We start from the raw sequence: 26580 nt of genomic DNA, 5'->3' as shown, positions 1-26580 counted from the left end.
AAGAGGTAAAAACTTCACCTCTGGTCAGTGCCGCCCACAGAAGAATGGTGAGGAATACTGATGTTGTATTACTTCCACCAACATGAGCTAATTTGTTGGCAGGTGAGACAGTAAATTGTGATTTATAAAGTTGACACTCGGTGATTCACCCAAAAGCCTATCCACAAAGAAAGGTTCCTATCTGACTAGGACAAGTTACACCATGAGTTGGTGGGCAAGTCATCAACAAAAACATTTTCGCCACCAGACGAGAGAAAAGACCCTTGTGTGAGTAATCGACGATTAATTATGTGTTAATGATATTCTTAATGAATGAAAACACTCAGCCCTACTGAAAGCCAGGAGCAAAATTTCATTTTTCCATCAGTTGAGATGGCAAAAACTTCTAAGGTAAAATATGGACAATCAAGTGTAAGCTGTGGAACCTCTCTGTAAAAGAAAGCAACTTGCCAAGAATCAGAGACGAGAGATAGTTGTTAGGTGAAAGCCATCAACAGAAGCTGTGTCATCAAATGAGACAGCGAGCCTTTGCTCAAAATGTCACAGATCACTAGGCTACCAGAGAACCTCTCTTTTATTGATAAGGAGAGAACAACGTTTCGACCTTCCTAACCTGAAGATGACCTAGGAATGTCTAAGAGTTGTTCTCTCCTTATCAATGAAAGTGTTAATACTCGTACCAGCCGTTCTGAGATACATTTTTATTTCAAGTGGGTTTCTCGTCATCAAGAGAACCTCTCTGTGAAGAGAAGCCCCCAACCATCAAAGAAGGTAGGAGTGAGTACAGTGCAGTGAGTACCCAATTGTAATGAAGAGTGACGTAAAAGAGAACTTTCATAAGAGTAGAGAAATGTCACCAAGATAATTACAGGTTGTATTGCGACTAGGGGTCAAGTATGACCTGTGGAAAAAATGTGGTTCACATCTCATCAATCAAGTACTCTGGGATCAACACCTGAGTGTGAAGCTTTGGATCCAACAGACTTTACTATACTTCCTCTGTACTAGACTTTCCAGTCTGAAAAGACAGACTGTGGGTTTATTTATGAGGGATCTATGTTCAACCCACATGATCCCATGTTTAGGATAAAGGGTAAGAGAGAAGACAGATGGCTGGATCACTGTCTGACATTATTAGATTTTTGGGACAAGCAGTGCTGTGACTAATATTAAATCTCCATTATCCATGACTTAGTTTTCTGAACTATGTAAAATTAGGAAACACCTTCTGTTTCATCACCATTAATGGTCATAATAACAGAGCCTAAGGAACTGTGAATCGTGAGTTGAGACGAGCCCATGATATCAAATGGGTCAACTAGTCAACCTATACTTTAAATATTTTCTCATTTTTGTTAATGTGTAGAAAATTAATCATTCCTTCATGAACGGATGGATGATTTCATTGTTAGAAGGTTTCATTTTTGCTTTTAGCTAAACCTTTTCTCTTAAAGGATTTTTATTTTGTTTAACTCTTAATGGATCGTTGCATACTTTGTTATATTATCTCATCTTAAATGAGGTAGGTGATAATTGTCAAATGATGCATTCATATGTTTATTTTGTTTAATGGTGTTTTCTGTTGTTGTTGTTTTAGCTTTTTCATCACAAGCATTTGTTAAACTACTCCTAAAGATGAAAGTAAGATGTAACCTCGTTTTTCATGGTGTTACTGGGGTAGGAGTGACTTACTTTGATTTTAGTACCATGTGGTAAAGTTTAATCTAGCTTTTTTGTTTCAAAAGTATGGATGATTGCATCATTTTGGAAAGTAAGAGAAGAAAACATGTGTAGTGTTAAAACATACTAGTGTCTGAAATCTGCAGACACTTTAAATGGTCCTTATCAGGTTTAACAGGTCCACTTCAAGAACAGGGCGTAAATTTCTTACACTCGATGGGGAGATGATTTTTGCAACCACTTATGTGGACTGTTCAATTTGCAAATTGGTAATCTCTGATTACGTGAACCTGAAAGCTGTAAACATGTAGTCACAGAGTAATCTTGTTGCCACGATACTTGCATGTATACTTAGGCCTACTGACTGATACTTACGAACTATCGCTTAGATGTACATTTCGGCTACTGAAAAAGCCTACATCTAGGCCTAATTATGTAATTCGATTGGTAAGAACACGAGAATCACAAGAACAAACACACAATTTGTAGGCCTGTGATGCAATAAAACAATTCAACAGACCAAACTGTAGGGGGGGATGATTGTATGCACCATACCCCACACCTAAAGTGAAGGTGGGTGTATACCCCAGGATCTACGCCCCTGTTCGTTACCAAATATATTCTCTTCACAGGGAATACCTAACTAAGCAAAGTAAACCTGTTCTAACATTTTCAAAAGCTATGTGAATATACCCAAATAAAGATGCAATCAAGTTTAATTAATGAAACCAAGTTTTGTTGTTCAGTCATAATACAAACTTTACGTAATATTAATAAAACATCTGCAAGTTTTACTCTGTACGAATCCATAATAAATGATATGAAAATAAAAATATGATATTCCTAAAAAAAAACATTTAGTTTATATGTCATGGAGAGTGTTACAATTGCATAAATACATTGACAAACTTAAAAAGGCGTATTGTGCTTTTCAACAGGAATTCATGTTGCATCGTTACCAACATGTTGATTGCTGAGTCTATAGCACTGGTACTAGTAGTTATAGTTACGAAACTGTATACGTTTGTCTGAATAAAATGTTATTTGAGACCCGGTGTGATTAACATTTGTTTATTTTTAATACTTCTTAAGAGGCATTTTGAAATGTTATATTAATGTAATGAAACACTTAGTAAGTTAGTGACTTAGTGAAAACGCTACTACCACTGTACGAGTAATACCATATTACGTGTAAGTACTTAATTATGTTGGTAAAATGAAGTGTTAAAAGCTTAAGTAAAATCATTTAAGACAACACCATTGAGAACTTTCCTCATCTTCATGTGCTAATGTTCAGCTAGCTAAGAAACGTGATGGTGAGAGTGAGCGTAGGTTGGTTTTCGTTAACCTCGGTCGCGTAACGCATTCGGCCATGGCTTGCGGAGTTAAAATGTTAGACGTAGGAAGAACTGCTGATGTTATATTAACCACGACATGGGTGTTGGCGTTTTATGTCAAACTTGTATGTTATTAAGTACACTGAACTTTTCAAGAAAAGAAGAATGTTACTGTTCTAAACACCTGGTAAGAGTTGTAAAGTGTTTTGATTATTTACGTAAATGTGTGTTTTTAAGAAAAACTAAATACAGCAGTATAAGGTTAGAAATGGCGTTAAGTTGTGGTTTGGAAGAATCACTGTTTAGAAATGTTATATTCGAGTATAAATTAGTATAATAAATCATAAACTCAAATACTCAGACTCACAGGTACTGTTTTAAACTTACGAATTTTAATGTTGTTATTGTTTCTACTAAAAATACGTACGTATATTTTTGTAAGTAAACAGTCAAACAACTTTATCTGTATATGTAAGACTTTTAGTATGTATTTTAATTATTTTATGTATCATTCGGCTGAGGTAGAAAATAAATAATTTTGTCATTTGTTTTAGTAAATCATAGAAGTGTAGTACAAAATGACATAGGACAAAACTATGTTAGTGGAAAATCTGGATCATAAACATAGACAGTGTATTCTTATATTATATTATAGACTACTTATGATTTGGGATACAATCTATTTATATATTATGTTATTTGTCTTCTCTCTCTCCATTCAACCATCCATTAATATTTAAGTTATCTAAGTATATCGTTCAACATTCAGTAACTAAAAATATAACAATTATATAACTGAAGAGTATTAGTTTTACTGAGACGTTTCACATCATTTTGGTATTTTACAGTCCCACACTCTAACGGAATACTTGTAAAATAATATTTAATAATCAACACCACATATAAATAACTCAAACTATGACACTGTTAATTCTTTACATTCTTAAAGCACACTTACTTTTATAATAATATTACTAGTTGCATACTGAATTATAATTCAAGACATAATTACACCAGAGTAAGTATTCGTGGTATGAGTTTATTAATAAAAATTACAAACACATACATTATACTATACAAAAGTAATAAACATAATGTTTGAGTTGGTATGCCAGCTAATTTATAATGTCATATTCACTGCACTTTTTATTTCATTACTTTTTGTACAGAACATAAATTTGCATTTATGTTGATATATCACATAAGACATAAAAAAAATGTAATTAATGTAAATTAATAACTAAATAGTATTACTGTTTGTTGATTAAATTCTGTATCCATAACCCTCTTAAGATACCCCCTCTTGAGAAAAATCTAAACCATCTTTTTTAAGCAAATTATTATTTATTTAGAATTGTTTTTCCAAGGAGTTTAATGATTGTTAAGTGTATAAACAGGACAGGATATTGGTGTTAGAGTCCTTCCTCACTAGCTCAGTGTTTCACATATAGATTCTAAAACACAAGTTTAATTTTTTATAAGAACTTAAGTCTCATTACATTTAGGTTCCAAAGTATCGTTCACATGGATGGTAAGTAACTTAGTTTTCCTGTGACATTTCATTAACAATAAGAAATGAGTTTTGTTTTTTGTAGTTATCTGTATTTTAGTTAAATCTGAGTAAGGATGAAATTTTAAAATAAGTAGAGGTCCTCAGTGAAGTAGATGTGTTCCTGAAAAAAAAATGTTAACATAAAAAATGATAAAAACAAGATATGTTCCGGTACTAGTACCACCTTCAAAAATAAGTCCCAATACTAAGCTCAACAAATATATTACTCACTGAACCTGTTTCGAGAGACATTTCATAGTCCAGTGCTAAACTGATCCACACATTTTAAGTTAATTAATACAGAAAGATATTGTAAGATGAGGAAAAGCCTATTGGCCCACTGAAATTTCCTTCATCAGTTAAAAGAAACAACAAAAACACAAAAGATAAATGTATATCTTAATGACTTTTATTGTTATGAATAATGTATTTATTTTTACCTAGATACTTCAATAATCCATTAATAATATTTCATCATGAATTAATTTTATCACAACTCTCGAATTTGTGATTTTGAAATTTATGTGGATCACCTAAAGTAACACTGAAACAGGATATTTCTTTTGTATTTGTAACACTTGTTGTTACATCCATGATGACATGCTTTAAATTTTGGATTGTTGAACAGTAATTGATGGGATGTAAGTTTGTTGTTATTTTTTAATCTGTTAGTGTATTTTAACCTTTTGTTGGTTAAGTATGTTAACTTAGGTAGATGATCATGTAACTTGAATTCAATTTGTTGGTTGTTTTATTGTAAACTCAGTGACTCAAATGGTCATCTTTCTTTTCTTTCCCAAGGGTCAATTTAGCCCATCAAAACTCTCCCATTTTCTACTGTCACCTTGAATAGAATTTCTTTGTTTGGGCTTTGAAAGATTTGCAAGACCCCTGACACAGTTTAAACAGATATCAAAACCCCATTCAGGCATGTTGCATGATCAGCCATATAGATAAGCATACCAAACAAGCCTAGATATGAGTTTTTAAGTTGAACTCATTACCTCTAATATTTGAGTTTGTATTTTATAATTTTTCATTTCATCAGTTCACTAGTAAACTACTACCCACATGAATATTGTACTGAACCTTAACAACTACTGTCACCTGAATCAACACACCTGCGGTTGTATATATTCATGAATAACTCTCAAAAAACTTGTACCACCTTCTTTTTATCATAATTTAAATTCTTAAAACTACATATTCTATTAACCCATTTTTAAACTATGTTAATATCTTTTTAGCAATGCGTGGACTATGATACTAATGCTACATGCAAAGGTATTAAGCCTTCTTGATTTTAAATCTGAAATTTGTATAAAATTAGGAATTTAAGACTTATTTTCATGCAAAAATGGATTACAAGTATAGGGACTTCATGAATATTTGCTTACTCACTTTCAGATATGAAATAACAGTGGAATCGTACCACTGGTGTTAAATTTATGTCGTATATGAAAACCTTACCATTTAGTTATCATCAGGATATAAAGTTGCTCTATAATACGACAGTATATAGTTATACTGCAGGTTAGAAAGACCTGCACGTTTACATTTTACAAAATGTAGGTTAAGAGACAATTTTTGCCTTGTTTTTATGTCAGTTATTTGTAGAAGTGTTAGAATTCCACCCTATTTAATATTTCTCAACATGTATGTAGTGTTTACTTTCCGAGCAGTACATGTTTTACATATACATATGCTACATAGAGAACTAACTTGTAGTTACATGACAGATCATTGTGGCAAATAATTCCTAATTAAATGATTCATTGCAGTAGATTTTTATCATTATTAAAGTTTGATACTTTTCTCCATATTTCTTTATTGTAAAAATGTAAACATGAGGAAACACAAAGTTACTCAGATTAGGAAATTTCGTCAAAGAACTTGTGCCTTTGTACAAACAGTTTGCCAATTCATTAACAATTGTTATTAATAAAACAGAGTAAAAATAGTTTTATTTGTAACAAATTGAAAGACAAGCATTATTTATTTGGTGTTTTGACACATTTCATTCTTCTAAAATAATTTGTCTGTTAGTTGCAAAGCACTGATGCTGTAAATCAGGATGTATTGAGTACATCATTCCAACCACAGAGAACCAGATATAAACCCAAATAATTGTTTAGTTCAGGAAGTGAGTGGGTTGTGCTGTAGTAGCTACCTGTTTTATACCAGTACATCCAGTTACTCCTATTACTAACTCCCATGTCATGCTCTACGTATTGTCCTTTGTTGTCTGCTTTTCTGCCCTCATATCTGTCATGTTATCAAGAATCCGGTAGTACATGTAACTAGAAATAGAGAACTGAAGTATCATTGACAAATTGCTGGCCTGAAGTAAGGTAAGTGTATCTGCTAAAGCATTTTTGTCTGTACTTCAGAAGTTATCGTTGATGAAAGAACTGAATTAGGGTTCAAGTACTTTTGATGAAACTCTTATGAAAAAAGTTTGATTGAGAATTACATTGTTTTTAATGGTAACTAAAAACTTAGTGATAAATAGTTATTACTCAGTTTTTAAAACTGAATGGCTTAACTTGATCAGATGAGACATATTTATAATACTTAGCAGCCCAACCTTGTTCATTTTGATAGACATTTTTGGTTATATTTAGTTTTATTTTGAAATAGAGCAAACTGTTTTAGTTTGTTACTTCAGCCTGTTATTAATGCTATTTTGTATCACAGTATTTTGTCATTGTTTGTTTTGAAATAGTCAATAGGGTTTGTTATTTTCATTGTTCAGAATAATTTTTTCTGGAGTTGATTGGACTAATAGTGAACATTCTGTCTTTGTGGAGTTTAGTGGTGGATGGCATTTTGTGTTGAAATAGGGTCATGGAGTTTATATCATTGAGGTGCCCAGGACAACAAGACTTTTTTGAAGATAACAAAACTTAATGTATCTTGGATAGTGTTGTTTTGTTTTTCACATTGTTTATTTGTGTTGCTAAAAAAATGAAGAGTATATTTATAAGGAGTTCCTGAACATTTTGAAACTGCAGGATGTGAGAACGTTTTTGAGCTATTTTGTATTCAAGTCAGAAGTGTATGCACAAATGTACAGACAGATGCACAAACCTTCATCCATATTCACAATAAAAAATGTACTGAAGTTAGTACAACATTATTATGATTATTCTGTTTATGTGTGTTACAGAAACCTAGTAATGTTTGTCTGTAAGTTCTAGGAATAGTATGGAGTGTAAGAAAATGTACAAAATATTTTCAATGCTCTCTCTATATATATATATATATATATCTTAAATATTACAGTAATCCCTAATTGCATTTATGTCAATTATGATTTATTTATTGGGGAATGTGTGGGGTTTTACATGCTGGCCTATAAAATTGTATGGATAAATGTTAATATGAATATTGTATGAATGAATATTTATATATATAAAAACTAGTTCCAAAATTACCATTCGTGACAAAATGTTTTTCCAGTGACATTGTATTGATTGTGTTTCCTGTTAAATAAAACTTATAAAGAAAGATTTTTATTGTATGTATGAAAATATTCATTAAATTATGTAAACTTTGTAAATAATGAATTGAACTATAAATTAGGATTCATATTTGTGCGCTAAAGAAAGGTTTTCACTAAACCTTATGTGAAAAAATCACTGAATTGTGTCATATTTGCTACTGGTTAAATATATATGTGTGTGTGTGTGTGTGTAATTTTTGCTTTCCATCAAGTCATTTAATGATACAATTTTCTACTTATATGTGAAAGAGGTAAAGGTACAGTAAAGGATGTTATTTTATGAAAACATAATTTTTTTGTATAAGTTTAGTACATTAGTTAACTAATATTCTTTAAACACAGTTCTGTATTGAACAATGAAACTTTTCATAATAAAATAAATACTTCCCTTCTCCAGAACCATTTATCACCCAGTAAACATTTGATAAAAAGCTTTCTAAAGTCTCCTGCAATTCATATTGTGATGAGGTTACAATAATAAAGTACTCTCCTACAATTCATATTGAGATGAGGTTACAATATTTTATGGTATTAATCTTTACTGGTTCAGTCTTTTATATATGAGTAAAAGGCAAGGTAATGGTTGAAGAGAACTAAACTTCAGGATACAGACAATATGTGTGTGTAATACATAATTAATTTTGTTTCTGGAATACATTTCAGAAATATGTTGTGCAATCTTGGTTTTAGTTAATGGTTTATTATATATGTTCTCCTAATTATTTTAATAATTTTGTATAAAATGTGTTTGTTTAACTTTATAATATTAATGTATTCACACAATTCAAATTTTATGACATTCGTTTAGTTCGTATTGGAATAATTTAGTTCTTATATGACACACTTTGTCTTCCAAAATACTGTATTTATTGTTAGATGTATGCATTTACTTCAGGTCTCATGAGCTAAAGCTTTATCTTATGTTGCTGAGACTTATTGTTCACAAAATTATTTCAACTTATAACTCAGCTGCACCTCTTTAAATTATAAGTGAGTATTAAATATGATTTTAAAAGTTAATTGTTTTTATATCATATGTTGTATCACCATTTTAGTTATAAGAATGCATAGGGATTCCTTTAATATTTGGTGTGACATTAAAACACATCACTGTTGTATCTACCTTACTGTAGTAAAATTTTCTAACCACCTATACTTGTGTATAGTTACTCTAATGAAGTGATATTAAATAGGACATTAAATCAGGTATCGTTAAAAAGATATCTTTCCAATGTCTTGTCATTAAAAGTAAAAATGAAGAAATTGACTATTTTGGTTGCAGTACTGTTTTTATTATTATAGGCTTAACCCATCCATATAGGATGAGTATAATTTTCTATTTCTTGTAAAGAATAAAGCAGAATCAACGTAATATTGCAATATGACTTAATGTACTAAGCAGATACGGTGTTTGGGTTTACATGTACATATTTAAATTACTTGCAGTGTATGTTATAAAGTTATAGATATATATTACATATATTAAATTTCATACAGTTACATGTTTTTGTTTTTCATTTTTAGTATGTGCTAGTTGAAGAAATACTTCTGGAAAGTCTTAATGTGAAAGTTGAGCCACACCCAAAAAAAACATGTTCAACTCCTAGAGAAAGATGGTTTCATTCTGTGGAAATCCTCTTGTGACGAACGTCACTGTTGGTGAAGAAATAATCAGTAAGACTGAATGTTACATTGATGTCGCTCTTACTGTGATTAATTCACTGTTTATCTTGTTAAGTATATGCATCATATTACATCTATCATTGAAGAGGAAAAAATCTACATCAGAAAGTTACATTATTCGTTTCCAGGAGCACAGTTCACGATGGATCTTGACATTCTGTCTCTTCATGTCTACCCTGATGGATCTCGGCGAATGTATTATGGTACTGGAAAGCTATACCACATACGAAAAGTCACTTCATTCGCTTGCTGCCTCTGTTGTCTCATTTCTTGCATGTGTGTTGACTATAGTCTATTACAGTAAAGTTGAATTTGCATATAAGCCCAAGCTTTTGATTGTTTTACTGATTTATTGGCCATCTGTATGTTTAGTCAGTATTGGGAAGTTAGTGAAACTCTATAGCATAGGGCTAAATGTGGAACACCTGAAAATCCAGCTGACGTGGGCCCATATTGTTCTTTACTCTCTTCTGGGTGGTATTGAAGTGTCTTTATTGGTATTTCAGGTGAGGTGGACTTTAATAAAATATCAAGTTTCTAGATGTCATAGTATATCTGTAATGAATAAAAACATTACCATTACATGTAGTGAAATTTGTAGAATTTATGAATTGTAGATTTGTTAATATTAAGTTCAGTTCTAAACACCAACAATGTTCTTCTGTACTCTTTGATGTCGGTCATTATCAGAAATCTACCTACATGAGACTGTATGTCTACTTTAACAGTTTTGTTCCACCTCATTTTACAGAAGAACACATGAAATATCACATACACTCAGAATGACCATTTCCTTTAGTATATTACAACAAGTTACTTAAACTAAAACTGTAATTCCTCCATGAACGTCTTTATAGATTTTCACATCAACAAAACTGTTAAGCAATTACATCTGTGCAGGTCATTAAACTGTGATGTACCAATTCTATGAATAGTGATTTCTCCTTACAATGTTAAGAAGATGATGTTATACATTGTAACCAGTAGAGTCTGTCCATACGACCATCTTCAACATGTGTTTAGAACTTTATTGAGAATTCAAAATTTTTTCAGATATAAATATCGAATTTAGTTCCCTTAATAGTCTCATGCCATTTATGAGTTCTGTTGCCTAACATCTTTAATTAGCTACATTTGTACATCTTCCAGAAAATTATTCTATGGGAAAAGGAGATGCTTCTGATTCTTCAAGAGAAGCTAGAGTTAAATAAATAATGAACATTTACTCACAGTTCAGATAGTTTAAGTAGGTTTCAACTTTCACACTTTATTATGTAGCTCAGTAATATCAATAACTGATAAAAATATATTTTAAATATTTAAATACATTTTTTTTAATTTCAAGACTACAGAGTGAATAATAACAAGACATGGTAATCCTTTAACTTTATAATATTAAAGATCAAATATTTATAGGGATTGTATATTATCTGTTGGAAATCTGACGCCCTCACTATGCAGTTATTGAAACATGCAAAAGGCTACATCATTGGTTCGAGACCTTATTTGATAAGATTACTTTTAACCTATATTCATATTAATTTATTATAGGTACAAGTCTTGAGATATTTAAGTGTGATATTGACTTATCTAGTATTATTTAAAACTGCAATCCACAGTATGATATTTTAATTATTTTCTAACCTTTGTGACCTCTAATGTATACCAAGTTAAGTATTGATAGAGTATCACACATAATCAGTATTTTATTTTGTTTTAATTTATATATGTAGCAGATATATTACCACTTTGTAAACTTGGTCTTGGCTCTCCTGCCATGATACTGCTTGGAGATGTAAACAGTGATTTTTAACTTGTATTCATAGTGATTGAATGATCCACTGGTTAATTTTTTATGGAGAAAATTAACTTATTAGCACCAGTTACTGACATAATGGAGATAGAAAATGTAGAATATTAAAGTGCTTCCAAATGATAATTTTAAACTTAATTGAAAGTGCAAGATTTTCATCTGCATCAAAAGTTGTCATTTTTATTACAGGAAAACGTTTCAAAAATTTCTAAGGATATAAACATTAGATATAAACTATTTTTACTTTTTAAATGTTGACTATTACAGATGCTATGTGTTCTAAAATTTCATTTAATTTTATAGAGTGGTATATTATGTCGAAGTGTTTGCACGGAATCAGTTTCTATCGGTTTTGATGGTTTAAGTATTGTTTAATTATCATGACAATGTTTTGTGCCTATTTTTCCATTGTAAATTGGTTAACACATTTTTAAAACTGTTATGTTCATTATGGAAACAAAAATGTTAAATACTGTAAACATGAATTCCCAGTTATTGTAAAACTTCAAATGTTTTATCAAAATCTGTTAAAGTTTCAATTCTATTATTTGAAACTATATCAACAAGTTAAAAAAATGTCTAATAAATTTCAAAATCAAACAAGTATTTAAAGCTTATAAGTTTACCAAATGTCGACATGAAGATGGTTCTTGAAATTTAGAAAAGGTAGTTATTGGTTACGTATATTTATGTAAGTGGATTCATATTCTGAGGTAAACTGTGGACGGGCTTCCCAAAATTCCATCAATATGAAGTATAGATGGTAAATTATAATAATGTAAATACCAAAGTACATTTCAGAAAGGTGTGCTATTTTGAACTGCATTTTCAATGCAGTTTTCATTGGAAACTCATACTCTGATTAATAATTCATTGTTACAAATTAGAAATAATCTGTTTATGAAAATATGCGTATATGTAAAAGAGGAAGTGTTTTTCATATTTTATGAATATATGTAGGTAACAATATTGGGGCTCTAGCCCCCCCAAACCACCCCTTGGTGTTGCCACTGGGCCTGTGTTATTCCTTTAATATTAACAAATTTAATTATAACTTCAGTTAATTTAACTCATAGTGATAAATATAATCAATGTTCACAGATAGTTGACTATTTTAAATAATCAAGTGAGCTGCCCATCTCTACATTCAAAAGATATGCAGGTGATGATGACAAATCTTCTAGAATTGTTGTATATTTATAGTAAAATTTTTTATCACCCAGTCAAGCCATCTCAAAACGTTTATGTTCTTGAAAGTGGATTTCTTGTTATCAAAATATACAGGTTTCAGAAAAGAAATATGCTGAAGCTTGTGTGCAGTTCAAGTCATTTCAAGCAGTTTTAGTGAAATGCATGTTACTGGTTAAGGATATATAAATTCTAGGGTTAAGCAAATTAATTATTTTCTCTTCTTATAATAATAGTTAAATGTTTGAGCATGTAATTTTTTCATTTAAATTGTTTGAGTTATAGCATCTTACAGTAGGATTCTTTTCGACAATTGTTATTTGGATGTAAAGGGTAAAACTGGTGCTTAGAGAATGATGTTACTACAATCACTGCAACTTGTAGAAACATCATTCGGTGACTTATGTGTACAGATTTCTTTAATTTGCCCAATTCCTCAGAAATGTATGCCATAACCTTGGATACTTGTACAGTACTACGAGTTTTTTTCTTTTGGTTGGTGTTGTTTCTATTTTTCCTGTTTTACTAAGAAAAAAGTAAGAGACTCCTGTCTTTAAATTACGGTTCTGAATGAATTGTCACTTTTACCCACTTGTTGGTTAGCACTGTTACTGTTGATAAGTAAGGACTTTGTGCATTATGCTGAGAGAATATTGCTAGTTACGTATATGTCTACATTCTGAACAGCAAGATTCTTCTTTATGTGTTTGTTGAGAAAACACATAATAGTACACTTTCAAATAATGTTTTAGTTAATAATAATATCCAGAAAAATATAAACTATTAATTTATAATCAAACTATTCTGTATATTGAATAATAAGTAAAACATGTAATATAATTATAAGGTTCGTATTATTCTTCTGTCGCTTTTCATTCTCTACTGATTTTCCAAGTATTAAAAATAAAACGTTAATATATAATATGCATGCACTTTATTCACCGTGTTATATTGCAATTAATGCAAGTACTGTGTACGTGCATCAGTTTGAGGGTCATAACCTAATCACAATGTTCTGTCTGTATACTAACTCTTACAGTGAATATAAATATTGTTTGTGGTTAAGAAGTATTACCCAGACATTAAATAATTTGTGCTTTGGGTTCTCTAATCTGTAGCTTGTTATTATACGTGTGTGTGTGTGTGTAATAAAAAACCAAGAAGAGAATGTTTTTGTTGTATATAAAATTTCAAATGGTTTCATTTTTCTTAATTTTTTAAATTTATTTTTATGAAGTTACCTTGAGTAGCCATTTTTTAACCTATATAACAACAAAGAGTTGGAAAGGGATTATTCTTTAAATAAATGACCAAAAAATTTTGGCCTTAACTTGTTCATTTGTCCCCTAAAGTAGAAATTATAACCAAATCCACGTTGCACTCATATATTTTTGTATCTATGTTTTGTAAGTAGGTATAATTTTATGTTGTATATCTGCATCAAGAGTGATTAGGAAGAACACTTTACGATTCATTACATTACATCTCACAAATTGCACAACAGTGTCAAGAGTATTACATCACATCTCACAAATTGCACAACAGTGTCAAGAGTATTCTGTGGAGGAAAATCTGACGGTTGTCACCAGGAACATCGCTGTGGTTTCTTTTGCATATTTCCCATAGGTATAAATAAGCATATCTACTGTAGTGTCCTTTATTCAACTAAAATGAAACAGACAAGTGCAATAAAGAGGTGAACTAGTGAAATGTTATAACACCAGGAGATGTAAAGTTGAGGGAACTCTCAGGGAGTACAATACAGTACATAACACCCACTGAGAGCATCGTCCAGTTTCGGTGAACTAGTGAAATGTTATAACACCAGGAGATGTAAAGTTGAGGGAACTCTCAGGGAGTACAATACAGTACATAACACCCACTGAGAGCATCATCCAGTTTCGGTGAACTAGTGAAATGTTATAACACCAGGAGATGTAAAGTTGAGGGAACTCTCAGGGAGTACAATACAGTACATAACACCCACTGAGAGCATCATCCAGTTTCGGTGAACTAGTGAAATGTTATAACACCAGGAGATGTAAAGTTGAGGGAACTCTCAGGGAGTACAATACAGTACATAACACCCACTGAGAGCATCGTCCAGTTTCGTGAACTAGTGAAATGTTATAACACCAGGAGATGTAAAGTTGAGGGAACTCTCAGGGAGTACAATACAGTACATAACACCCACTGAGAGCATCGTCCAGTTTCTTAAAAGAACTTGAGGAGACAAGTTGGGATAAGCCTTATACAGGTAGTCCACTGACACCTACTGAAATTGGTTGCTTAGGTTAGCCATACCATAGCAATATAAACATCAGAAGTGTACATTTGGTGCAGCAGTATATGTTGTGTTGTTTGGCTTTAGAACTTCCCAATCTTGTCTATTTGTAAGGCTCTTCAATCAACTTTGTGAATGTTTCCTTGAAAGCTGTATCATGTTCAAACATTATAGATTAATTTAAACTGACATTCATTTTCATCACGTTTCTTGGCACAACTGTAAGTTGGTTAATGGACTGTTGAAGCATAATTCATTCTTCCAAGTGTCAACATCTGTAACTGGATCATGTTGGAAAGTAATCCATGTGTAACATATCCTACACATCTTCATAATGTTAAGACAACAGTGTTATGTTGTTTTACAACTAACTTTGTTATCAGACTGTACACTTTTGGAGAACCATAAATACATGAACCTGCATAGTGCCATGCACTATTTGCAATTAGTGTAATAATCATGCTGCATAATTGAAATATGATTGATATTATGGCTTTTATGAAGAATGGTGCCACTGTTTATATTGTTAACTGGAAAAACATGTCTTGTTGTAACACTTTCAGGACAGAATCATTTCATTTAACTCTCATTGTAAATAACCCTCTCATTTGCCAAACCTATTGTGCCAATTTCTGGCTGTGGGGCTACTTGAAGCTGTGCCTTTACCAAGGAAAGCTTGCACAATTCCAGACCTAATGATATAACTGTTTGGGAAATAGCTCGCATGCCAGATGAGATGCTCTTAAATATACACTGTCACAGGGGTACATTGTAATTTTAACACTGATCACAGTTGCTGATCAGATATTAGGTTGTAGCAGTGCCCTTGGTGGTAACAGGTGACAACTGTGCCATTTTGCACCTGCATGATACCTTTAACACTTCTATATAATTTCACCGTCCTATGTCATACAGTTGTAACATATGACATGTTGGTATGTCAAATGTTTTCTTTATAACCATTGTTTATATTGCATCTTATAAAAAAATTTTTTGGTAAAAACTTTAAGAAACATATATGGCTCAGCGTTGCCAGGTGGTTAGGGCCTCAACTCATAATCTGAGGGTGGTGGGTTTAAATCCCCTGTTACACCAAACGTGCTCATCCTTTCAGCCATGGAAATGTTATAAAGTGATGGTCAATTCTACTATTCATTGGTAAAAAGTATTCTAAGAGTTGACAGTGGGTGGTGGTAACTAGATGTCTTTCTTCTAATCTTACACTACTAAATTAGGGATGGCAAGGGACATTTTGGTATATCAAATTTTCTTTATAACCATTCTGTATATTGCATCTTGTAATAAGTTTTTTTTGGTAAAAGCTTCAAGGAACATCTTTGACATTTCTTAGGTTTCAAACAGCAATTAGAGAAAAAAAATCAGTAATCAATGAATTTGAAAAACAATTAAACTGATACAAAACATATGGTAGTTTAAGACTAGTCTGTAAGAAGATAAATTGCAAGTAAAAACACTGGAAAAATATTGTATAGAAATTATGCTTGTACATTGAAAATGATGTTGTTGGCTCAATTGTTATGGCCTTTTATAAATAACTAGTTTTATGTATACACAATATAATCTGTAGAAATCATAAGTGTTTCTGTGTGCTTATGGTCATAGCATTTAAACATAATATTTTAATAGTAAATCATGATCAAGAGAAACTGACCCAGTTTTCATGAGTGTGAAAATAAGTTATGGAAGTGCACCTGAAGTTTCTGTATTTCATAAGTTTCCAACTTCTTTACCCTGAGTGAAATAGGCATAGTTATTTTAATAAATTCACTAATGTTATCAGTTATCTGTGATCAGTAATTACATCACTGACTGTCAGTTATCTGTGATCAGTAATTACATTGCTGACTGTCAGTTATCTGTGATCAGTAATTACATTGCTGACTGTCAGTTATCTGTGATCAGTAATTACATCACTGACTGTCAGTTACCTGTGATCAGTAATTACATCACTGATTGTCATATAAACTGACCAGTTAAACAAAAATCAACTATTAAAAAATTACTGCTTGTAATTATTACCGTTTTTGAATATCCTAACAGTATGTAAATAGGTTATACTGGCTCTGGAGTTTGTTCTTTCAGGTTTCTCCTGTAGAAACCTTTCACTGCATGAGCAGGACATGATGTTCCTTCTGTCTGTCAATGTCAACACTTGTGTCTGATTATTAGCTCTACAATTTCATTACACCATTACTAATCCCTTCTTTCTGAGTGTTTTTTTCATGTATAAGGTGTGTTTCACTCATTCTTATTTGATTCCAGTTTGGCATATTGTCTTCTGGTGATTATACACTATCTTGCTTGGTTATGCATTTCTTATAATTTATATCAGTGGTCACCAGTTTGTTTGTTTTCAACTGAAAACAAACTAGTTCTGATCCCAAAATTTCACTGACCACTTTCAATATTACATTTTTATAGCACTTTTGGAATTACATTGTAAAACACTAAATTGTATTAGCTATATTTAAAAATACATTTTTTTTATGAACATCTTTCTATTTGGATGAAATCCCTGTTGACCTATGATTATGAATCCATCTTTCTAATTGGAAGAAATCTCTCTCTGCAGACCAATGGTTATGTATCCATCTTTCTAATTGGATGAAATCTCTCTCTGTAGACCAATGGTTATGTATCCATCTTTCTACTTGGATGAAATCTCTCTCTGTTGACCAATGGTTAGGAATCACTAAATTATTATCTTCAAGCTTTCTGTTGTTGTGGTTTTATACATTTTAGTTTTCTCTTGTTCACCAGTTCACAAAACTTTTATTCCATTGGTGTTCTGCTTTTTAGTATCTCAGGAAAATAACCTGAATTGAATCTTACATTTTAAGAATTAAAATAACTTCAAACATGTACTTATCCACAAGTACCCTCACTCTCACCACCTCACAACCAGGTACTTATCCACAAATACCCTCACTCTCACCACCTCACAACCAGGTACTTATCCACAAATACCCTCACTCTCACCACCTCACAACCAGGTACTTATCCACAAATACCCTCACTCTCACCACCTCACAACCAGGTACTTATCCACAAGTACCCTCACTCTCACCACCTCACAACCAGGTACTTATCCACAAGTACCCTCACTCTCACCACCTCACAACCAGGTACTTATCCACAAATACCCTCACTCACCACCTCACAACCAAATTTTCATAGTGACTGCAATTTTCAATAAAATTATCTAGATTATAATGGTAAAGTGGTAATGGAAAAGTGTTATTCAGGTAAGCAGTATATACTAGTACCTTCACATAAAGGATGTTTTAAATTTCAAGTCACATAAGCAGTATATACTAGTACCTTCACATAAAGGATGTTTTAAATTTCAAGTCACATAAGTATATACTAGTACCTTCACATAAAGGATGTTTTAAATTTCAAGTCACATAAGCAGTATATACTAGTACCTTCACATAAAGGATGTTTTAAATTTCAAGTCACATAAGCAGTATATACTAGTACCTTCACATAAAGGATGTTTTAAATTTCAAGTCACATAAGCAGTATATACTAGTACCTTCACATAAAGGATGTTTTAAATTTCAAGTCACATGTTTTATTACTTCAAACTTGAGAAATACAAATTTCCATTATGTCAGAGGGAAACACCTGTTTGAAATTAATTTTAATTCCAATTAAGTATTAGAATTTATAGTTGGTTAAGAGTACGTCCTTTTATTTTAAACATGTATTAAACTTTTAACTTTGGAGAACAAATGAAAGTTACACATACTGTATATAACATCAGACTTGTACAAAGTGAACGTTAACGGCTTTATACGTTCGTGTAAACAACCTGTTTACTAATTTTTGATATTCTTCAGATGGTAAAATTAATTTGTAACAAAATAGTGTTTACATATGAATAATGTTTACACAAAATTAGAAAAACAAATAAATTAGTGGAAATCACTGAAGTATTTCATGCTAACGTGCTAGAAGTGACCCATTAAATTTTATTTCTGGCATTTTGAATTTCATGCTTTTCAAAATCTTACCATAAAAACTTCAATAAAGAAATGAGCTGTTTTATATTATATAAGCACATGTATATATTCTTTACATTACGGTATAGATAAGCATATTAAAACACTTAGAGGAAGAACAAAAGCTCTTCTGTGGCAGTGAAGTGTAAAATGTCATTCATGTTACTTCAAGTGTGAACTTTCTTTCTACAACAACATGTTCTTTATGTATCGCAAAACATCAACTTGAAACAAACAAAATTTGGGATATTAAGTTTCCAATTTAGAAATCTAAGATTTCCTAGAAGATAAACATATGAAACAGGTGTATTTAATAAGCTTGTTGGCACTGCTAACACAACAGCAGTTATAAATTGTAATGATAGCCACACGTTTAATATCTTAGAATTGAACTGATTAATCACTTACGAGCGTTTACAAATGTAAATGTGAAATTAGATCATTAGCTGAATTTGCTCTTATCACATGTTCTTCTAAAGGAAATCTCTCTTTTTATATTTATATGAACCTTTCAAATGTTAAATAAATTATTTGATGTTTTGTTTTACATTAAAGATAAAAATGTATTTGTATTTCACTGTAAAGCCTAAAACTTTCTGGATTTTAATAAATATTTTCACAGTTTTAAAACTAAAAGTAGTTTAATTTAATTTTCAGTGTTTTTGGATTCTACAAGATGATAATGTTTGGCTGCATGTGTACTGTTGTTAACCTTTAGGCTACTGGTGTGTTGTTTTTTTTATAGCACACTGTACAAATGATGGTACATATTTCATCATACTGTGTAGAGCACAAATAGCTCTTGTGTAGCTTTGCACAAAATAATAAAAACATACTTGATAGTATTATTCTTGTGTCTGTTACAACAGTCAATGTTACACACTGGCTTAAAATTAAGTAAAGTCACTTATTGTCTGTTAAAATAAACAATAAATAAACTCTAACAATGATTAATGTTTAACAATGATTTATAGTTTTTAGTTAACATTTGAGGTATTGCCATTCTGATTTCTCATTTTATAGTTTTTAGTTATCCCAGCTAACCAAACATTTGAGGTATTGCCATTCTGATTTCTCATTTTATAGTTTTTAGTTATCCCAGCTAACCAAACATTTGAGGTATTGCCATTCTGATTTCTCATTTTATAGTTTTTAGTTATCCCAGCTAACCAAACATTTGAGGTATTGCCATTCTGATTTCTCATTTTATAGTTTTTAGTTATCCCAGCTAACCAAACATTTGAGGTATTGCCATTCTGATTTCTCATTTTATAGTTTTTAGTTATCCCAGCTAACCAAACATTTGAGGTATTACCATTCTGGATTCTCATTTTATAGTTTTAGTTATCCCAGCTAACCAAACATTTGAGGTATTGCCATTCTGATTTCTCATTTTATAGTTTTTAGTTATCCCAGCTAACCAAACATTTGAGGTATTGCCATTCTGATTTCTCATTTTATAGTTTTAGTTATCCCAGCTAACCAAACATTTGAGGTATTGCCATTCTGATTTCTCATTTTATAGTTTTTAGTTATCCCAGCTAACCAAACATTTGAGGTATTGCCATTCTGATTTCTCATTTTATAGTTTTTAGTTATCCCAGCTAACCAAACATTTGAGGTATTACCATTCTGGATTCTCATTTTATAGTTTTTAGTTATCCCAGCTAACCAAACATTTGAGGTATTGCCATTCTGATTTCTCGTTTTATAGTTTTTAGTTATCCCAGCTAACCAAACATTTGAAGTATTCCCATTCTGATTTCTCATTTTATAGTTTTTAGTTATCCCAGCTAACCAAACATTTGAGGTATTGCCATTCTGATTTCTCATTTTATAGTTTTTAGTTATCCCAGCTAACCAAACATTTGAGGTATTGCCATTCTGATTTCTCATTTTATAGTTTTTAGTTATCCCAGCTAACCAAACATTTGAGGTATTGCCATTCTGATTTCTCGTTTTATAGTTTTTAGTTATCCCAGCTAACCAAACATTTGAGGTATTGCCATTCTGATTTCTTGTTTTATAGTTTTTAGTTATCCCAGCTAACCAAACATGTGAGGTATTACCATTCTGATTTCTCATATTATAGTTTTTAGTTATCCCAGCTAACCTAACATTTGAGGTATTGCCATTCTGATTTCTCATATTATAGTTTTTAGTTATCCCAGCTAACCAAACATTTGAGGTATTGCCATTCTGATTTCTGATTTTATAGTTTTTAGTTATCCCAGCTAACTAAACATTTGAGGTATTGCCATTCTGATTTCTCATTTTATAGTTTTAGTTATCCCAGCTAACCAAACATTTGAGGTATTGCCATTCTGATTTCTCATTTTATAGTTTTTAGTTATCCCAGCTAACCAAACATTTGAGGTATTGCCATTCTGATTTCTCATTTTATAGTTTTTAGTTATCCCAGCTAACCAAACATTTGAGGTATTACCATTCTGGATTCTCATTTTATAGTTTTTAGTTATCCCAGCTAACCAAACATTTGAGGTATTACCATTCTGATTTCTCATTTTATAGTTTTTAGTTATCCCAGCTAACCAAACATTTGAGGTATTACCATTCTGATTCTCATTTTATAGTTTTTAGTTATCCCAGCTAACCAAACATTTGAGGTATTACCATTCTGATTTCTCATTTTATAGTTTTAGTTATCCCAGCTAACCAAACATTTGAGGTATTGCCATTCTGATTTCTCATTTTATAGTTTTTAGTTTTCCTAGCTAACCAAACATTTGAGGTATTGCCATTCTGATTTCTCATTTTATGGTTTTTAGTTTTCCTAGCTAACCAAACATTTGAGGTATTGCCATTCTGATTTCTCATTTTATAGTTTTTAGTTATCCCAGCTAACCAAACATTTGAGGTATTACCATTCTGATTTCTCATTTTATAGTTTTTAGTTATCCCAGCTAACCAAACATTTGAGGTATTGCCATTCTGATTTCTCATTTTATAGTTTTTAGTTATCCCAGCTAACCAAACATTTGAGGTATTGCCATTCTGATTTCTCATTTTATAGTTTTTAGTTTTCCTAGCTAACCAAACATTTGAGGTATTGCCATTCTGATTTCTCATTTTATAGTTTTTAGTTATCCCAGCTAACCAAACATTTGAGGTATTACCATTCTGATTTCTCATTTTATAGTTTTTAGTTATCCCAGCTAACCAAAAATTTGAGGTATTACCATTCTGATTTCTCATTTTATAGTATGTTGTATCTAGTATACAGAATGTAGTATGTAGTATGTTGAATGTAGTATCTAGTATGTAGTATCTAGTCTGCTTTTATTTTAGTAAAACTGACAGTTCTGTTCTGTGTAAAAATTATGCCCATTTCAAATGTATTTGTGAGTTGATTGTGTCAGTCTGACTCAGATTGTGATACATCAGGGTGTGAAAGTAATGTTTATATATAAAATTACTTTTCTCTATTGCATAGTCTGGATATGTTGTATATCTACTGTTGTTTCAATATCCCTATGTTGTACATCTACGGTTGTTTCAGTATCCCTATAATGTGTATCTACTGTTGTTTCAGTATCCCTATATTGTGTATCTACTGTTGTTTCAGAATCTCTATAGTATCTACTGTTGTTTCAGTATCCCTATATTGTGTATCTACTGTTGTTTCAGTATCCCATCATTTTGTTTCTATGTATATATATTGTGTATCTACTGTTTTTCAGTATCCCTATATTGTGTAACTGTTGTTTCTCTAGTATCCCTATGTATTGTGTATATACTGTTGTTTTATTATCCTACTGTTGTTTCAGTATATATTTTATGTGTGTATATATAGTTTTTTATTATCCTATATATTGTATATATATGGTATCCCTATATATTGTGTATATATGGTAACCCTATGTATTGTGTATATATAGTATCCCTATGTATTGTGTATATATAGTATCCCTATGTATTGTGTATATACTGTTGTTTTATTATCCCTATATATTGGGTATATATAGTATATATTGTCCAATAATTTATGTTGGACTAGTTGAAAATAGTGTGATATAAATTAATATTTCGTCTCAGCATTTTTTTTCTTTGAATAATTTTATTGACAAGTAGTAAACGTTCATGTTGGTTTACTAAACGTTTGTTATACTATTTGTGTTTATTTTAAACAAAATAAAGTTTTTATTAAAATAAACATGAAATGGTTGACTATACACCACCTGATACTTGTTTTTTGTTGTCTAATTAGAAATATTTATGGCCCAAAGCTGAAGAAGATGTATCAGTAATGTATGATGTGACCAGACTGAAATACATACATCATTTTACCACACTCTTGTCTAAAGCAACCTTTTCTTGGCTGCTTCCACTTTTGAAAAATGGAAAGAAAACCCTTTGGAATTGGAAGATTTAGGGGACTTGCCTGAAGTAAGTGATATGAAACAAATGAGTTTTTCAACAGAGATACTAAACAAGACTTAATCATTTAGGTTTTAATGAACTAACACTCAACAGTCATTCTTAGGCTTTTACACCAGGTTCATTTGTTATGGTTTCAGTTTTGTGTTCTTTTCGTAGTTAAGAGTAAGAATTGAACATAATCATATTGAGAATACTAATTTAGTGTTTGTTTTGTATTATCTTATGAGATAAAAAGTAAATACATAGAGGAAGTAACACATAAGAATTAAGTGTAAAACTTTAATGCCAAAAACCTTTTACATTTTTACATTATAACTGTTTGTCATGATTAATCACATACTGCAATTAGTTATATGATATAGAATATGTTTACTTGTTCATTGTCAGAATTATTAATATTCATATAGAAAATAATTACAATCTAGAACAGAGAGGATACCTCTGGTAAAAATAATTTATAATCTAGAACAGAGAGGATACCTCTGGTGAAAATAATCTACCATCTAGAACAGAGAGGATACCTCTGATAAAAATAATCTACCATCTTGAGCAGAGAGGATACCTCTGGTAAAAATAATCTACAATCTAGAACAGAGAGGATACCTCTGGTAAAAATAATTTATAATCTAGAACAGAGAGGATACCTCTGGTGAAAATAATCTACCATCTAGAACAGAGAGGATACCTCTGGTAAAAATAATCTACCATCTTGAGCAGAGAGGATACCTCTGGTAAAAATAATCTACCATCTAGAACAGAGAGGATACCTCTGGTAAAAATAATCTACCATCTTGAGCAGAGAGGATACCTCTGGTAAAAATAATCTACCATCTAGAACAGAGAGGATACCTCTGGTAAAAATAATCTACCATCTTGAGCAGAGAGGATACCTCTGGTAAAAATAAATTGACAGAATTGTTGAGTTAATGTTTTGGAAAACAATAAACTAGTGGATTTTTTGAAGATTTGAAATTCTTGCTTTGACTTGTGAGAATCTATAGAAGTAAGGTTTAAGAAAATGTAAACAAAATGTTCAAAACAGTTTTATATTACAGTCATTTATCTTGAAGATAGCAACATGGAATATCTTGATTATTTTATTCAATGTTAATTACTTACTACATTTGCTTTCATATTTTCGATTACTTTTGTATAAGCATTCAAAGAAAAAAGTCAAAGGTTGAATGTAGGATCTACACTGTGATAACTGAATGCAGAGTAACATCATAAAATGTCTTATAGAGTTTTGAGAAACATGACTGGAGTACTTTAAATCATGTCTTAGGTTTTGATCTGAAACTGATCCAGGAAAGTGAATTTGTGCAGATCATGTGATATAAGCTTAGATTCAGTAAAATTTTCAAAACTGTTATTAGTATTTTATCTCAGAGGTACATGTATTTTAAGAAGGATGAGATATTGAGTTTTTGCAGATAGGTGCAGAGGAACATTAAAATGAGTCTTGTTTTTGAGCCACCTAAAGCCTATTATTTTACACTACCTATTTTTGTTAATGTTGTGCATAGCATTTTGTTTTTAGTTTTGTCTTTTTAAAGTTCTAAAACTGTTACTTTGTTCTGTAATGCATGCTATCAAAGTTTACTGGGTATGCACTTTTATTTAGCAGAAAATTTTTAAGACAAGCAGTTTAACATTGGCCACTCAGAAATCCCAGAAAGATGTTAGGTTGTGTATTTTATGTGAGAAATAATTATGGGTAGAGATTGTTGTAATTTAATATCAGTTAATCAAAATTTAAAGTAAGGTTCTGTTTGTGGATTCAGGTGCTAATCAGTGTTATGATTTAGGTGAACAAGCACTACTTGAAGATAATATAAGTTTTCTTGCTTGAAGTGAAACTTTAAATACCTTAAACGTAAAATGTTTTTGTCATCTTCCTAGTACACTTCTGAAGTTGCATAATCGAAATATTGACATTAACATGAGGTTAATATGCCAACTTCTCTTCGTCTATCCCTCTTCCACTGTTTTCCTCCATTCTTCATCAACCTCAACCCCCTATTCTACATCCCAATCTCCCCATGCTTCATTTTCACACCTTAATAAGAATATCTGGCTTCACACTTAGAGTCACATCCTTGTAAGTTACTTCCATACATCCATCTTCCATGGAAGTGTACCAGTGCAAGTGGATAGTTTTATATTTCCTGCATGCAAGCCTTCTGTGGCTTAGGTGGTATAATTTCTCACCGGGGTCTCTGACTGTGAGTCTTACATCTCTTTGCTCTCCAGATATCAAGAGGCTCTCTCCCTTACCTTTCATTTTTTCAGATGCCACAGCAATTGTGCTTCCCTCTTACTGTACTCATGCATTTCCTCCAGATTCAGAGGTTTTCCAGTGAGTCCAATTCATATGGGTAGGAGGGGAAAGATCATAAAGTGAGGCAGATTGCCAAAGAATAAAAAAGATGATTGCACATACCCTGAAGGGTACCTACACATTCTATATAACAATATAGGGCCCTAAATGGATAGATAAGCTTGTTGGAATCTGTAAAAGTGTAAAGATGGAAGACAGAAGGAAGGGAAATACAAGAAAAGGAGAAAATTCTACCAAGTTCCCATGATCTTAGGGAGAAAGGAATGACTGAGAAGATAGTTAGGTTAACACAAGCTACAGGAAACATCAATGGTAAACAAATCAACATCCACAGGACAGATCAAACAAGGAGCGTGAGGAAAGCGTTTCAAACAGAGGTAAAGTTAGGCCATTGAGGACCATATTAATGTCCCAATCTGGAATGTGAGAATTCCTGGAAAACCTCATAACACTTATGAAATAAAGCATGGGTAAAGCAGAAGGGAATTAGTGCCCACCTGCCATGTCTTTAGTGAATAACTCAATATGGTTTGCTTTTGAAAATAAGGTATTGTGGTCACTTATTGCATTGTCTCTTGTGATGATATTCCTTCAGACTCTCTACTGCATTTACATCCTCATTCTCCAACTGTAGTATGAGAGTCATTACCACTTTACAGTTCCAAGCCGCTGTGGTGGTTGGCCACAGAAGCACCCTCCTGAATGGGTTCCACAAAATAATTGGCTGTAAGCATTCAGTTGGGAGTAGGATGGTGGTGTTCTGGTAGT

General features: G+C 31.6%; 1 protein-coding gene across 1 annotated transcript in view; it reads left to right on the top strand.

Moving 5' to 3' along the window:
• The first annotated feature begins 2684 nt into the window (after positions 1-2684).
• Positions 2685-26580, top strand: part of LOC143256304 (ATP-binding cassette sub-family C member 9-like) — a 112595-nt gene continuing 88699 nt past the window's right edge. Inside the window, 4 exon segments of the mRNA XM_076513376.1 lie at positions 2685-3204; positions 9599-10263; positions 23299-23431; positions 23434-23477. Coding sequence (XP_076369491.1) covers positions 9688-10263; positions 23299-23431; positions 23434-23477 — 753 coding nt within the window. The 5' untranslated portion in view covers positions 2685-3204; positions 9599-9687.

The sequence above is a fragment of the Tachypleus tridentatus genome, chromosome 7 (assembly GCF_004210375.1).
Source record: "Tachypleus tridentatus isolate NWPU-2018 chromosome 7, ASM421037v1, whole genome shotgun sequence".
NCBI lineage: Eukaryota > Metazoa > Arthropoda > Merostomata > Xiphosura > Limulidae > Tachypleus > Tachypleus tridentatus.
Note: the sequence above shows the minus strand (reverse complement) of the source record. Positions and strands in the feature narration are given on the sequence as shown.